The sequence below is a fragment of the Mustela nivalis genome (genome assembly GCF_964662115.1).
Source record: "Mustela nivalis genome assembly, chromosome: 16".
Taxonomy (NCBI): Eukaryota; Metazoa; Chordata; class Mammalia; order Carnivora; family Mustelidae; genus Mustela; species Mustela nivalis.
The window spans coordinates 7,315,494-7,329,316 of NC_139035.1; the positions used below are offsets into that span (position 1 = coordinate 7,315,494).

Below are 13,823 nucleotides of genomic sequence, written 5' to 3' on the forward strand. Positions count from 1 at the left end.
TGGAGAAGCATTTTTCATGCCAATGGGCCTCAAAAGAAGGCTGGGGTAGCAATTCTGATATCAGATAAATTAGATTTTAAACTAAAGACTGTAGTCAGAGATACAGAAGGACACTACATAATCCTTAAAGGGATTATCCACCAAGATGATCTAACAATTGTAAATATCTATGCCCCCAATATGGGAGCAGCTAATTACATAAGAAAACTGTTAATCAAGATAAAGAGTCATATTGATATGAATACACTAATCGTAGGAGATCTTAACACGCCTCTTCTCAGAAATAGACCATTGAAGCAGAAAATCAATAAAGAAACAAGAGCATTGAATGACACATTGGAACAGATGGACCTCATAGATATATACAGAACATTCAACCCTAAAACGACAGAATACTCATTCTTCTCAAGTGCACATGGAACCTTCTCAAGAATAGACCACATACTGGGTCACAACTCAGGACTCAACCGATACCAAAAGACTGAGATTATTCCCTGCATATTCTCAGATCACAATGCTTTGAAACTGGAACTTAATCACAAGGAAAAGTTCAGAAGGAACTCAAACACCTGGAAGCTAAAGACCATCTTGCTTAAGAATGCTTGGATCAACCAGGAGATCAAAGAAGAACTGAAACAATTCATGGAAACCAATGAGAATGAAGACACTTCGGTCCAAAACCTATGGGATACAGCAAAGTCAGTCCTAAGGGGGAAATACATAGCCATCCAAGCCTCCCTCAAAAAAATTGAAAAATCCACACAGCAGCTTTCTCTACACCTTAAAGAACTGGAGAATCAACAACAAATCAAACCAACTCCACACATAAGAAGGGAAATCATCAAGATTAGAGCTGAGATCAATGAGGTAGAAACCAAAGATACAGTAGAACATATCAATGAAACTAGAAGTTGGTTTTGTGAAAGAATCAATAAGATCGATAAGCCACTGGCCACATTAATCCAAAAGAAAAGAGAGAAAGCCCAAATTCATAAAATTATGAATGAAAATGGAGAGATCACAATGAACACCAAGGAAGTAGAAACAATCATCAGAAGTTATTATCAACAGTTATATGCCAATAAGCTTAGCAACCTTGATGAAATGGATGCATTCCTGGAAAACTATAAACTCGCAAAATTGAACCAGGAAGAAATCGACAACCTGAATAGACCGATATCTAGTAACGAGATTGAAGCAGTGATCAAAAACCTCCCAAAAAACAAGAGCCCAGGACCTGATGGCTTCCCTGGGGAATTCTACCAAACTTTCAAAGAAGAAATAACACCTATTCTCCTGAAGCTGTTTCAAAAAAATTGAAGCAGAAGGAAAACTTCCAGACTCTTTCTATGAAGCCAGCATTACCCTGATCCCCAAACCAGGCAAAGACCCTACTAAAAAGGAGAATTTCAGACCAATATCACTGATGAATATGGATGCTAAGATTCTCAACAAGATCCTAGCAAACAGGATCCAACATCACATTCAAAAGATTATCCACCATGACCAGGTGGGATTCATCCCTGGGCTACAAGGATGGTTCAACATTCGCAAATCAATAAATGTGATACAACAAATCAATATGAGAAGAGAGAAGAACCACATGGTCCTCTCAATTGATGCAGAAATTGACAAAATCCAGCATCCATTCCTGATTAAAACGCTTCAAAGTATAGGGATAGAGGGAACATTCCTGAACCTCATCAAATCTATCTATGAAAGACCCACAGCAAATATCATCCTCAATGGGAAAAAGCTTGCAGCCTTCCCGGTGAGATCAGGAATAAGACAAGGATGTCCACTTTCACCACTCTTGTTCAACTTAGTATTAGAAGTCCTAGCAACAGCAATCAGACAACAAAGAGAAATAAAAGGTATCCAAATTGGCAATGAAGAAATCAAACTCTCTCTTCGCAGATGACATGATTCTTTATATGGAAAACCCAAAAGACTCCACCCCAAACTACTAGAACTCATACAGCAATTCAGCAACGTGGCAGGATACAAAGTCAATGTGCAGAAATCAGTGGCTTTCTTATACACTAACAATGAAAATACAGAAAGGGAAATTAGAGAATCGATTCCATTTACTATAGCACCAAGAACTATAAGATACCTGGGAATAAACTTAACCAAAGAGGTAAAGGATCTGTACTTGAGGAACTACAGAACACTCATGAAGGAAATTGAAGAAGACACAAAAAGATGGAAGACCATTCCATGCTCTTGGATTGGAAGAATAAACATTGTTAAAATGTCTATACTGCCTAGAGCAATCTATACTTTTAATTCCATTCCGATCAAAATTCCACCGGTATTCTTCAAAGAGCTGGAGCAAATAATCCAGAAATTTGTATGGAATCAGAAGAGACCCCGAATCGCTAAAACAATGTTGAAAAACAAAAATAAAACTGGGGGCATCACTTTACCTGATTTCAAGCTTTATTACAAAGCTGTGGTCACCAAGACAGCATGGTACTGGCATAAAGACAGACACATAGACAGTGGAACAGAGTAGAGAGCCCAGATATGGACCCTCAACTCTATGGTCAATTAATCTTCAACAAAATGGGAAAAAATATACAGTGGAAAAAAGACAGTCTCTTCAATAAATGGTGCTGGGAAAACTGGGCAGCTATATGTAGATGAATGAAACTCGACCATTCTCTTACACCATACACAAAGATAAACTCAAGATGGATAAAAGACCTCAACGTGAGATAGGAATCCATCAGAATCCTAGAGGAGAACATAGGCAGTAATCTCTTTGATATCAGCCACAGCAACTTCTTTCAAGATAGGTCTCCAAAGGCAAATGAAACAAAAGCGAAAATAAACTTTTGGGACTTCATCAAAATTAAAAGCTTCTGCACAGCAAAGGAAACAGTCAAAAAAACAAAGAGGCAACCCATGGAATGGGAGAAGATATTTGCAAATGCCAGTACAGACAAAAGGTTGATATCCAGGATCTATAATGAACTCCTCAAACTCAACACACACAAAACAGGCAATCATATTAAAAAAATGGGCAGAAGATATCAACAGAGACTTCTCCAATGAAGACATACAAATGGCTATCAGACACATGAAAAAATGTTCATCATCACTAGCCCTCAGGGAGATTCAAATTAAAACAACATTGAGATATCACCTTACACCAGTTAGAATGGCGAAAATTAACAAGACAGGAAACAACATGTGTTAGAGGAGATGTGGAGAAAGGGGAACCCTCTTACACTGTTGGTGGGAATGCAGGTTGGTGCAGCCTCTTTGGAGAACAGTGTGGAGATTCCTCAAGAAATTAAAAATAGAACTTCCCTATGACGCTGCAATTGCACTCCTGGATATTTACCCCAAAGATACAGATGTAGTGAAAAGAAGGGCCATCCGTACCCCAATGTTTATAGCTGCAATGGCCACGGTCGCCAAACTGTGGAAAGAACCAAGATGCCCTTCAACGGACGAACGGATAAGGAAGATGTGGTCCATATACACTATGGAGTATTATGCCTCCATCAGAAAGGATGAATACCCAACTTTTGTAGCAACATGGACGGGACTGGAAGAGATTATGCTGAGTGAAATAAGTCAAGCAGAGAGTGTCAATTATTATATGGTTTCACTTACTTGTGGAGCATAACAAATAGCATGGAGGACATGGGGAGTTGGAGAGGAGAAGGGAGTTGGGGGATATTGGAAGGGGAGGTGAACCATGAGAGACTATGGACTCTGAAAAACAATCTGAGGTGTTTGAAGTGGCGGGGGTGTGGGAGGTCGGGTTACCAGGTGGTGGGTATTATAGAGGGCACAGATTGCATGGAGCACTGGGTGTGGTGAAAAAATAATGAATACTGTTATGCTGAAAATAAATAGATTTAATTAAAAAAAAAAAAGAAGATGCGGTCCATATATACAATGGAATATTAGGCAGCCATCAGAAAGGATGAATACCTAACTTTTGCATCAACTTGGATGGGATTAGAAGAGATTATGCTGAGTAAAATAAAACAAACAGAGAAAGTAAATTATAAAATGATTGCAGTTATTTGTGGAATAAGGAATAGCATGGAGAACAAGAGGAGAAGGTAAAAACGAAGGGGGAGAAATCAGAGTGGGGGATGAACCACGAGAGACTGTGGACTCCGGGAAACAAACAGAGTTTCAGAGGGGAGGGGAGGGGGCGGATGGCTTAGCCCGGTGATGGGTATTAAGGAGGGCACGGATTGCACAGAACACTGGGTGTGAGAAACAAACAATGAATAATGGAACACTACATCAAAAACTAATGATGTACTGTATGGTAACTAACATAACACAATTAAAAAAAAGAACACATTTCTAATTCACATTCATCCACTGAACTATGTATTTTCTAGTGTTTCAAAAATATCCTGTGCTCAGGAAGCACAGTGAAGCTTTTCAGGCCTAACAGTAGCTCCTAAGTTACCCTGATTTTCCCATGCATAGAAAAAACAATACACCTGAGTCCGACCACAGTTATGTATTCTGTGTATTTATATCGTCCCTTAGGTTTTATTGCTTCCAAGTTTTCTCTTGCAGAAGGAAAGACTCCTTGGGCTCAGCCCTTTGCTTCATAGCCTGGTACATTTTTCAGAAAGTGTTTTCACTTAATAATCCAGGGAAGATAACAAGCAACACCGCCCAGCATGTTTAAATAGCACACAGGAGACGCAACGCTGCTCCCTGGGGTCAAAGCCTCGTCTTCTCCTGGGGACACCTGGTAGCGTGAGCATTTTCATGGGCCCACACCTGCCATTTACATTCAGAGGCTTACAGCTCCAGTAGTAAAATACAGGGCCAACATTCTGATAAACCCGTGAGAAGTATTTGGAAGGAACAGTTGTGTTAGTGAAGACACAGCAAAGTCAAGGAAGTTATTTCCTAAGGATTCCTCCAGGTCTTTGTGGGATTTAGAGACAAATCACAAAGTGGCCTGTGAATGATATTCTCTGTGGAATTACTTGGGTTTCACAGACGCCTCCATCTGACTATAATGTTTTAAAAGAAGTTGGGGCATGAGGAGGACTTCCATTTGAAGGGCAAGAGAAAAACAGAAATCCAATGTTTGTTCGAATGAGAAGTGGCTCTTGAATCCTATCATTGCAATGTTCAGAGAGGGAAAGAGTCTTCTTTCTAGTTAATTATCCTTTAATGCCTAGTAGATTATTTTGCAACAACCCATACGCAACAACACTATTTAAAACCTCCCAGTAGTATTGATTAATTAGGTCTCTCATTTATAGGCTTTAATTGGGTTATTTTTCAAAGGAGAAACAAGAAGTGAACTTCATGCAATGGGCTGACCATCAAGAAGTCACGTATTATTTTAGGCAGAATGAGAGCCGTCCTCAGGGAACCCCCCCACCCCGGGGCTAGAGTAGCGCAGAGACCTTGGCCTTACCCTTTGATCTCAAGGCTTCTAATACCTTTGAGTCGGCGGTCACATCACTCACTAGCTTGATTTCAATATTTTGTGAAGTCAGTTGGAGCAACTTTTCAAAAAGACGTTGACCCTAGAAAAAAATATTCAGAGATGAGGAAAGTCAGAAAACCTAAAGTATGCTACTTAGGATAGGTATAAATAAATGTATTAACAATTAAAACTATTCCTTCAAATTCTTTTTTTAAAGATTTTATTTATTTATTTGACAGAGATCACAAGTAGGCAGAGAGGCAGGCAGAGAGAGAGAGGAAGGGAAGCAGGCTCCCGGCCGAGCAGAGCCCAATGTGGGGGCTCAATCCCAGGACCGTGGGGTCATGACCTGAGCCGAAGGCAGAGGCTTTAACCCACTGAGCCACCCAGGCGCCCCGATTCATTCAAACTTTCAAAGGGAAGCGTTTCAGCAGTTAGCGTTCGTGGACAATTCTTTCAGACGAGTTCTAGAACCGGAGCAGTAGCATGAACACAGATTACATTGTGTTTTCCGAGTGACAATCACTGCAATTCCCAGTTCAATGCTACAGTGCCAATCTACTCTTCTTTTCCTTTTCCGTTCTGACCTCATCTACACTGGAAGAGGCGGCAGAGACTATTATAAAGTTGTGTTTGGGCCTAGAGAGACCTGGATTCCAGCTGGTTTTCCAATGTATAAGCTGTGTTTCTTCTCACTAATCTCTAGCTTCTTCCTCAGTAGAATGTAGATAAAAATAACATGTACTTTAAAAGGTTTTTTGTGAGAATTAAAGGAATTAGTAGTAGGTAAGTATCCTTTCAGTGGAAGCTCTGATGGGGAAAGTCACGGCTACTTATAGGTGATTTGCCTGAATTCACCTTCTGGTTTAAAACCCCTTTTTACAGAATTCAACTAACGCTCTGCCCTAGCCATCTGTCATTACTAGCACAACCCAAAAATGACTGGAATAAAAATAAAAAATAAAACATAAAGCTTTGCTTACATAAGATTTTCACAAGCATTACATTTTTATAAGAAATTGTCATCTCCGGGACACTGCGCTGGGGCAGGTCCTCAGCAATTACACCGTCTCAGGTGAGGGGGCAGCAACCTTAGCTCGTTTATTTTCCCTTGTGTGTGTTCACAGACTCCCTCTCCTATCATAAAAGGAACTGGTCTTCTTTTATTGATTTTGGAGAACTTTGTTATTCAGCCACAAACTCAAATGCCTTCCGGGGTGGGACAGGCAATAAGGTTTGGTCTTCATGGCCCCCAGGTGGCAAAGTCTTATCCTGCTTTGATAAGGATGGACCATTAATAACTAATAAAGATTCGGTACAAAGGATGGGAGGGAAGGGAGGGTGTGGATGCAGGATTCCTGCACTTCAGCCTCAGAAAGCAGAGAAGCCAAAGATGCAAGTCCGAGACTTTGGAGGGTAAGGAGAGCAAGCCGGCAGGACAGTCCTAGGGCCACGTAGCAGGAGGGCAATGTTTGGTGTAATCCAGCCCTGCTGGCCTGGAGCGGGGGCCCCAGATGGCCAGTGCTCTCTCATCCCTGAGTACCAGAGGGCGGAGTGGGAACTGCACCCCATGGCAGGGACATAAGCCTCCCTTCCTCTAACTAAGCATGGAAATCAAGGGGCCCAAAGTGGAGCTCATGAATTACTCCGCACCCAGAGCCTGGAGGCAGGCTCCCTGAGGAGCAGGTGTTCTGGGGAGGGGTGGAATGAGTGTACCAGGCTGGTGTCCACTATTTATTTAAAAGAGATTGAGGGGGGGGGTGTTGAACAAGAGAAAAACACACAGAGAGGCAGAGGAGGGAAGAAAGAAAACAGCAGCCGCCTTGTAGATTGCAGGGTCTATGTGGATTTCAGGTTTCCTGCAGGAGCGGGAAGTACCCGGCAGCCAGGGGCTCAGATAGAGGCCGAGAAGGATAGCCAGGTGGCGGGGAGCTGTGGTTCTCCTGCGGGGTTATCACCAACACAGCCTTCCTCGTCAGCTCTGGTACCCCATGGACTTGCGGACTGTAATCTTGTCACACACCCTTGGAGGCTTGGGGATGTCTGCATGGCCCAGATTTCTGGAGCCCAGCCTCACGGTCAAACTGCCTGTATTCTTCCCTTCACACAGAGAAAAGGCTTATGTGCGTTGTGTTTTGGGAGACTCTACCGGTAATAAGCCACAGTTTTTACACAAATGCATGTCCCCCCCCCCCCCTGCTCTTAGTTAACAATAGATCTTGCACCAGTGAAATGTAAGAGATCTTCTAACCTATCTGTATTTCTGGCTGTGTGCCTTAAATTGATTCCCACTATGTTATTTTTGTGAGATTTAAAATGAAGACCAGAGCTCTCAAACATAGATGAAAATAGAAACTCCCAAGTTCACAGATACTGGCAGACTGTCATTAAATAAAGCTAATTTTTCCTGTTAGTATGTGCTGATGACTTACCCCAAGGATTCTTAAAATTGTTAATTATAGTACTTACTGTAATGAACTTGGGCCTGGGTGGGTGAAGTTCTCCCCTGTTTACAGTGTCTTACCTTCCTATCTGCACATTTTTGATAAGACATTCGGAATGTAGTAACAAAAGTATGAAGCACAGAGAGTATGAAACACTGAGAGAGATCTCCTCTGAGGGCTTCACTGCTGAGTTAAATCCTCTCGCTGAGTTTTCATAAAGGAATACAAAAACCTCTTTGGTTTTTAAACATCAGAAACTCCTGAACGACAGGAGTTTGAGCTGCATGGGTCCACTTATATGCAGATTTTTTTTCTTTTTCAACAATCAGGGTAGTCCTGTAAAAATGTTTTCCCAGCCTTAGCATCTTCTTAATTAACATATTTTCTTAGCTTATGTTAATGTACATCTAACATACAAAGTATGTGTTAGTTGGCTCTTTCTGTTATCAGTCAGGCTCTGGTCAACAGGAGGCTATCAGTATCAAGTTTTGGGGAGTCAAAAGTTTCATGCAGATTTTTGACTATGCAGTGGGTTATCCCCCGTTAATTCCCATGTTGTTCAAGGGTCAGCTAATTTTTTTTTTTTAAGATTTTATTTATTTATTTGACAGAGAGAAAGAGAAAGCGAGAGAGAACACAAGCAGGGCGGAAGTAGCAGACTCCCTGTGGAGCTGGGAGCCCTATGCAGGGCTCCATCCTAGGACCCCAGGATGAGGATCTGAGCCAAAGGCAGACTCTTAATGACTGAGTAACCCAGATGCCCCCAAGGGTCAACTAACTTAAAAATGTGCTCTTTCTGATGAGAAACATTAGGCAAAATTTCCAAGTTAAATAAATCATCTTGAAGATAGTCAGTGGTTGAGGCGCGTTGAGCAATTTAAGCCGATTAAGCCCAAGCAGACTGCCTAGGGGTTGGAGTATGAAGTACGGGGGTGGGGGGGGAGGACTAGTTAACCACCTAATACTGCCCCTTCTTCACCTAAAAGGAAGAAGCCACTAATAATCTGATAAAGTCAAATACAGATGCATGTAAGGGGCCCAATAAGAGAGAAGACGCTTGAACACAGTAAGCACCTGACGAGACAGGCTACTGGAGAATATGGAACTGGAGCTAAAACACAACGTTGTTATATGCAAAGACAGATAAGTCTGGCTGGGACTAACACTCTAACGATTTTAGAATTAAATTAGAAGTATAATTAAAGAACAGCAAGGCCACTGTCGAGACCCAAATTACAGCTTGAAGATCTAACGGAAGAAATATTTCAAAGCACAGAGGGGCATGCACACAGAAACATAAGGGTAATAGGGAAGAAAAGGGTGATAGATAAATCAAGGATATATAACACATGGCTAATAGAGGTGTTGGAAGAAAACAAGAGGCAGAAAGAATAAGCTTTCAAGTAACAGAAGAGAAACTGTCCCACTAGGAAAGGCCTAAATCTACCTGTTGAAAAGATAACTGAAGGATGAAGGCAATGCAGTGCAGAAAGACCCGTCTAGGCACAGTCGATGCAATCGATCAATACCAAGGAGAAAGAGGAATTCTTACAGACTTCTGGCCAAAAACAAAACAAAACAGAACAAAACAAGCTACCTCCCGAGCAAAATGGATCCGATGGGCAGGAGCCAGTCACCTGCAGCATTAAGCCAGTACAGGGTGGCCACAGACTCCGATAAAGAATAAACTAGAACAGGGGCGCCTGGGTGGCTCAGTGGGTTAAGCTGCTGCCTTCGGCTCGGGTCATGATATCAGGGTCCTGGGATCGAGTCCCGCATCAGGCTCTCTGCTCAGCGGGGGGCCTGCTTCTCTCTCTCTCTCTCTCTCTCTCTGCCTGCCTCTCCGACTACTTGTGATTTCTCTCTGTCAAATAAATAAAAATCTTAAAAAAAAAAAAAGAATAAACTAGAACAAGCAAATGTTTTACTCAGATTTGACCTGCCAAGGTCAAAAAAAAAAAAGGAAGAAAGAAATATTTGCAGATATATACAGTAAAATCTCTTTTAGAGACTGTATTACCTACATGACCCATATGAGGAACATATTCAAGGAAAGTCTCTAATCAGACTGTAAATAATACTACCCACCACTGAGGAGGATGAAAGGGAGAACACGTGATGAACAGGAGAAAATGGTATGTGTTTGACGTAGCTGCTACAGAAGGATTCTTGAAATAGGACAGACACATTACAAGGGAAGTTCTACTGTTGTACTGAGAACCTATTACGTGATTTTCAGTGGGAAGCACTATTATTTGAAAGGGATTGTGTTGGGCCGCCTGGGTGGCTCAGTGGGTTAAGCTTCTGCCTTTGGCTCGGGTCATGGTCTCAGGGTCCTGGGATCGAGTCCCGCATCAGGCTCTCTGCTCAGCGGGGGGGCCTGCTTCTCTCTCTCTCTCTCTCTCTCTCTCTCTCTCTCTCTGCCTGCCTCTCCGACTACTTGTGATCTCTCTATCAAATAAATAAATAAATAAATAAATAAGGGGTTGCATTGGTTCGTGTGTGTGTGTAAGTTTATTCTATAAATAAGACATGTATATAAATACAACAAACACACAATGTATCTGTGGTATTACAATCTCACAGGGTGGTAGGTTTAGGGAAAAAATTGTTTAAGAAGTCTCCTTATTAAGGTGAGAGTGAAAAGAAGCCGCAGAACACTGATCTGCAGCCAACAGGACAAAGAATCTCAGTAAAAATTAGAGTAAGAGTTAGGAGGGCTTAAAAGTATTAGATGGGAAAGAGTACGGCCTTATTCTGTTGTGGCAATATTTATGGAGCAGTGACAGCCATCGACTGGTATGTGCCAAACAACACAGCAGCGAAATATGTAAAGCAAAAGCTAACAGTAATGCAATTAAAACACAACCACAATATAATGCTTCAAAATAGGTCTCTCAAAAAGGGGTAGATCTAATAAGGGATAAATGAGAATATATGAAAATTGAATATTATCAGTAAACTTGATTATGTGTCTACATTTATACATATTTCTCATTCTATATATCAAATCCCTCCAAGCGACGGTCTGTCCTGAGAACATTATAAAAATCGGTTCTGTAACGGCTGTTAAAGAAAAACCCAAGAAAACCAGTTGAGGGGAGATGTTCTACCAGCTTCACTCTTTACTTATAATTTAAGAAAATGAGAAATAGACCATTAACGCGTGACACATAAAACACATCATATCTACTTGAAAATTTAAAAACTCACTCTTAGATCATCTGTACGTCACAGGAGAAAAGAAAAGTGAATTTCTATATTCTCTAGAAAGCTATCAATAGTGGAGAACTTCACAGCAAAGCCATGAAATGAAGGCAGTATCTGGTGTCAGAGAAATTTATAAGTGTACATGCCTTCAGCATTATAAAAAAAAAATTACAGGGCGCCTGGGTGGCTCAGAGGGTTAAGCCTCTGCCTTCGGCTCAGGTCACGATCTCAGGGTCTTGGGATCGAGCCCCGCATTGGGGCTCAGCAGGGAGCCTGCTTCCTCCTCTCTCTGCCTGCCTCTCTGCCTACCTGTGATCTCTGTCAAATAAATAAATAAAATCTTTAAAAAAAAATTACAAATACACAGTAATCATATCAACATGGTTAGAAGCACAGGAATAGATAACAGATAAGGGAACAGAAGATCCAAAAATGGTATACACACAATTCTATCAATAATAAAGGTGTTATTTTAACTCAGTCTGAAAAAGATCAAGTAGTTTAATCTGGCATAAGTGAAAGGATCCTTATATTACACCACAGAGAAAAGTATGTTTCAGGCAGAATAAAAACATAGCAATACTGGGGCACCTGGCTGGATCAGTCGGGTAAGCATCTGACTCTTGGTTTCAGCCCAGGTCATGATCTTGGGTCATGAGATTGAGCCCCAAGAGCTTGGGCTGATGTTCCATGGGGAGTCTGCTTGGGATTCTCTCTCTCCCTCTGCTCCTCCCCCCACTCAATTGCCCACTCTCTCTCTCTCAAATGAGTAAGTCAGTCTTTTAAAACAAAACAAAACAAAATAAAAACAAAAACAAGAGCACCTGGGTGGCTCAGTCAGTTAAGCATCTTCCTTGGGTTCAGGTCATGATCCCAAGGTCTTGGGATCAAGCCTAGCATTGGGCTCCCCACTCAGCAGGGAGTCTGCTTCTCCCTCTCCCTCTGCTGCTCCCTCAACTCAGTACATACTGTCTCACTCTGCTCACTCTCCCAAATAAATAAAATCTTTAAAAAAAACCCTGACAAAATAAAAGCAAAACCAAAAATCATACCAATCTTTTCAAGAAAAAACTATTCAAGGACAGGTATGTACAGTCTTGTACATAGTACAAGTAGGGAGAACTTTAGCTTAGTTACAGGAGGCTAAATAATGTCTCCCCAAGATGTCACGTCCTCACCTGGAGGATGTAAGTTTTACCTTCTTTAGAAATAGGATCTTCACAGGGATGATTAAAGACCTGGAGATGAGATTATCCTAGATCATTGAAGAGGGCCCTAGACACAAGCAGTACTTGTAGGAGAGAGGCAGAAGGGAATGGCCACCCCTTGCGGAGATGGGTACATGAAGACAGAGCAGAGGTATTCAAGGATGGCAGCCTTGAAGACTGGAGGGACACAGCAGCAAGTGACACAAGGGTACACTGGCAGCTGCCACATGCAGGAAGGGGTGGGAAGTATAATCCCCCCAGTAGTGGAGGCTGCAGGAGTCTCTGGGGGGAGCACAGCTCTGGTGACACCTAGGTCTCAGCCCAGGGAAAGAGATCACAGACTCGGAACCTCCAGAACTGGGACGAAATGAATTTTTGCTGTTCTAAGCCACCTGTCTGTGGCACTTTGCGTGGCCTCGAAACTAATATACAAATTAGCTACATAGAAGCGATACAAGATATACAGAGTTACAAAAGACAAAAAAATTTATATTGCAAAAGATACCACCAACTAGATGAAAAACAGTAAAATTCTGGAATAAAATATTTGCCATGCAGACAAGAGGGGAAGGGTTAGTGGGTGTACTCTACAAAAAATATTAAAAATGAGGAAAAGCCAAAAGCCTAATCAAATCTGGGCAAAGTCAGGCTGGCGGATGTGAAGAGATGCTTCATGGGAAGCCCAACACGAAGAAATGTGGGGAGCTGTGTACTCAGGAGATGGGAAACAACTTAGGAGTGGCAACCTTGACTCCTTTTGGCGACTGGGGGAAAGGGTACTCTGACATTGCTGTCTTCCACTCAGCAATCCCACCTAGAATGCATTCCCCAATCCCTAATCCTAACATAAGCACCAGAATGTGCGTGTGCGTGTTTGTGAGAAAAGAGAGAGAGAGAAAGAGACTTTGTGTCTTAGGGATGCTGTTATCTGCCCGTGCACATACATGTACAAGTGTCTATATGTGCACAGAAAGTTTAAATCAAAGTTTCAAAGGACTGATTAAAGATACTAAGCAAGTGATGATCCAGTCATGAGAAAACAAGACTAGGATTTACTGTAAGCCACAATGTCCTTTCAAAGCAATATACTTCCCTTGATTTTTTTTCTTTATGATTTAAGACATAAAACCACATATACGTGGATCCCCTCTGGACTCAATTTCCTAGCTTTTTATTTAACCAATTAGTTTGATTATCTACAAGACTGATCTCTTATTTACTCTCTATATTTACTGAAAGTTTCAGTACTGTATTTGCTGAGTTTTCTTTTTTTTTAATTAAAAAACTTAACTGAAATTTTATTTACTTACTATAATTACTGAAATATACAAAGTCTGCCAGGAATATAAACAAAGATATGTCATTTTCTTGTCTATTTCCCAGCATCAGCTATTATTCTCAAATAAAAGGAGGCCCAGAACTGAGAGAAGGGTGTTTAAAGCAATTTCATTTAATACATTCACTGGGTTTTGCTAAGGGTCAGGGACCTTCATAAGTGCTGGAAATAAATGATAAGTAATTAAATGG

The 13,823-nt window shown here is 41.4% G+C and overlaps 1 protein-coding gene across 1 annotated transcript in view; it reads right to left on the reverse strand.

The window, feature by feature from the left end:
* The window catches only part of PLD5 (phospholipase D family member 5), a 328,471-nt gene that overhangs the window by 88,630 nt on the left and 226,018 nt on the right, over positions 1-13,823 (reverse strand). The window contains exon 4 of the mRNA XM_082702199.1: positions 5,423-5,534. Within this exon, the coding sequence (XP_082558325.1) occupies positions 5,423-5,534 (112 nt within the window). The remainder of the gene's footprint in view (positions 1-5,422; positions 5,535-13,823) is intronic.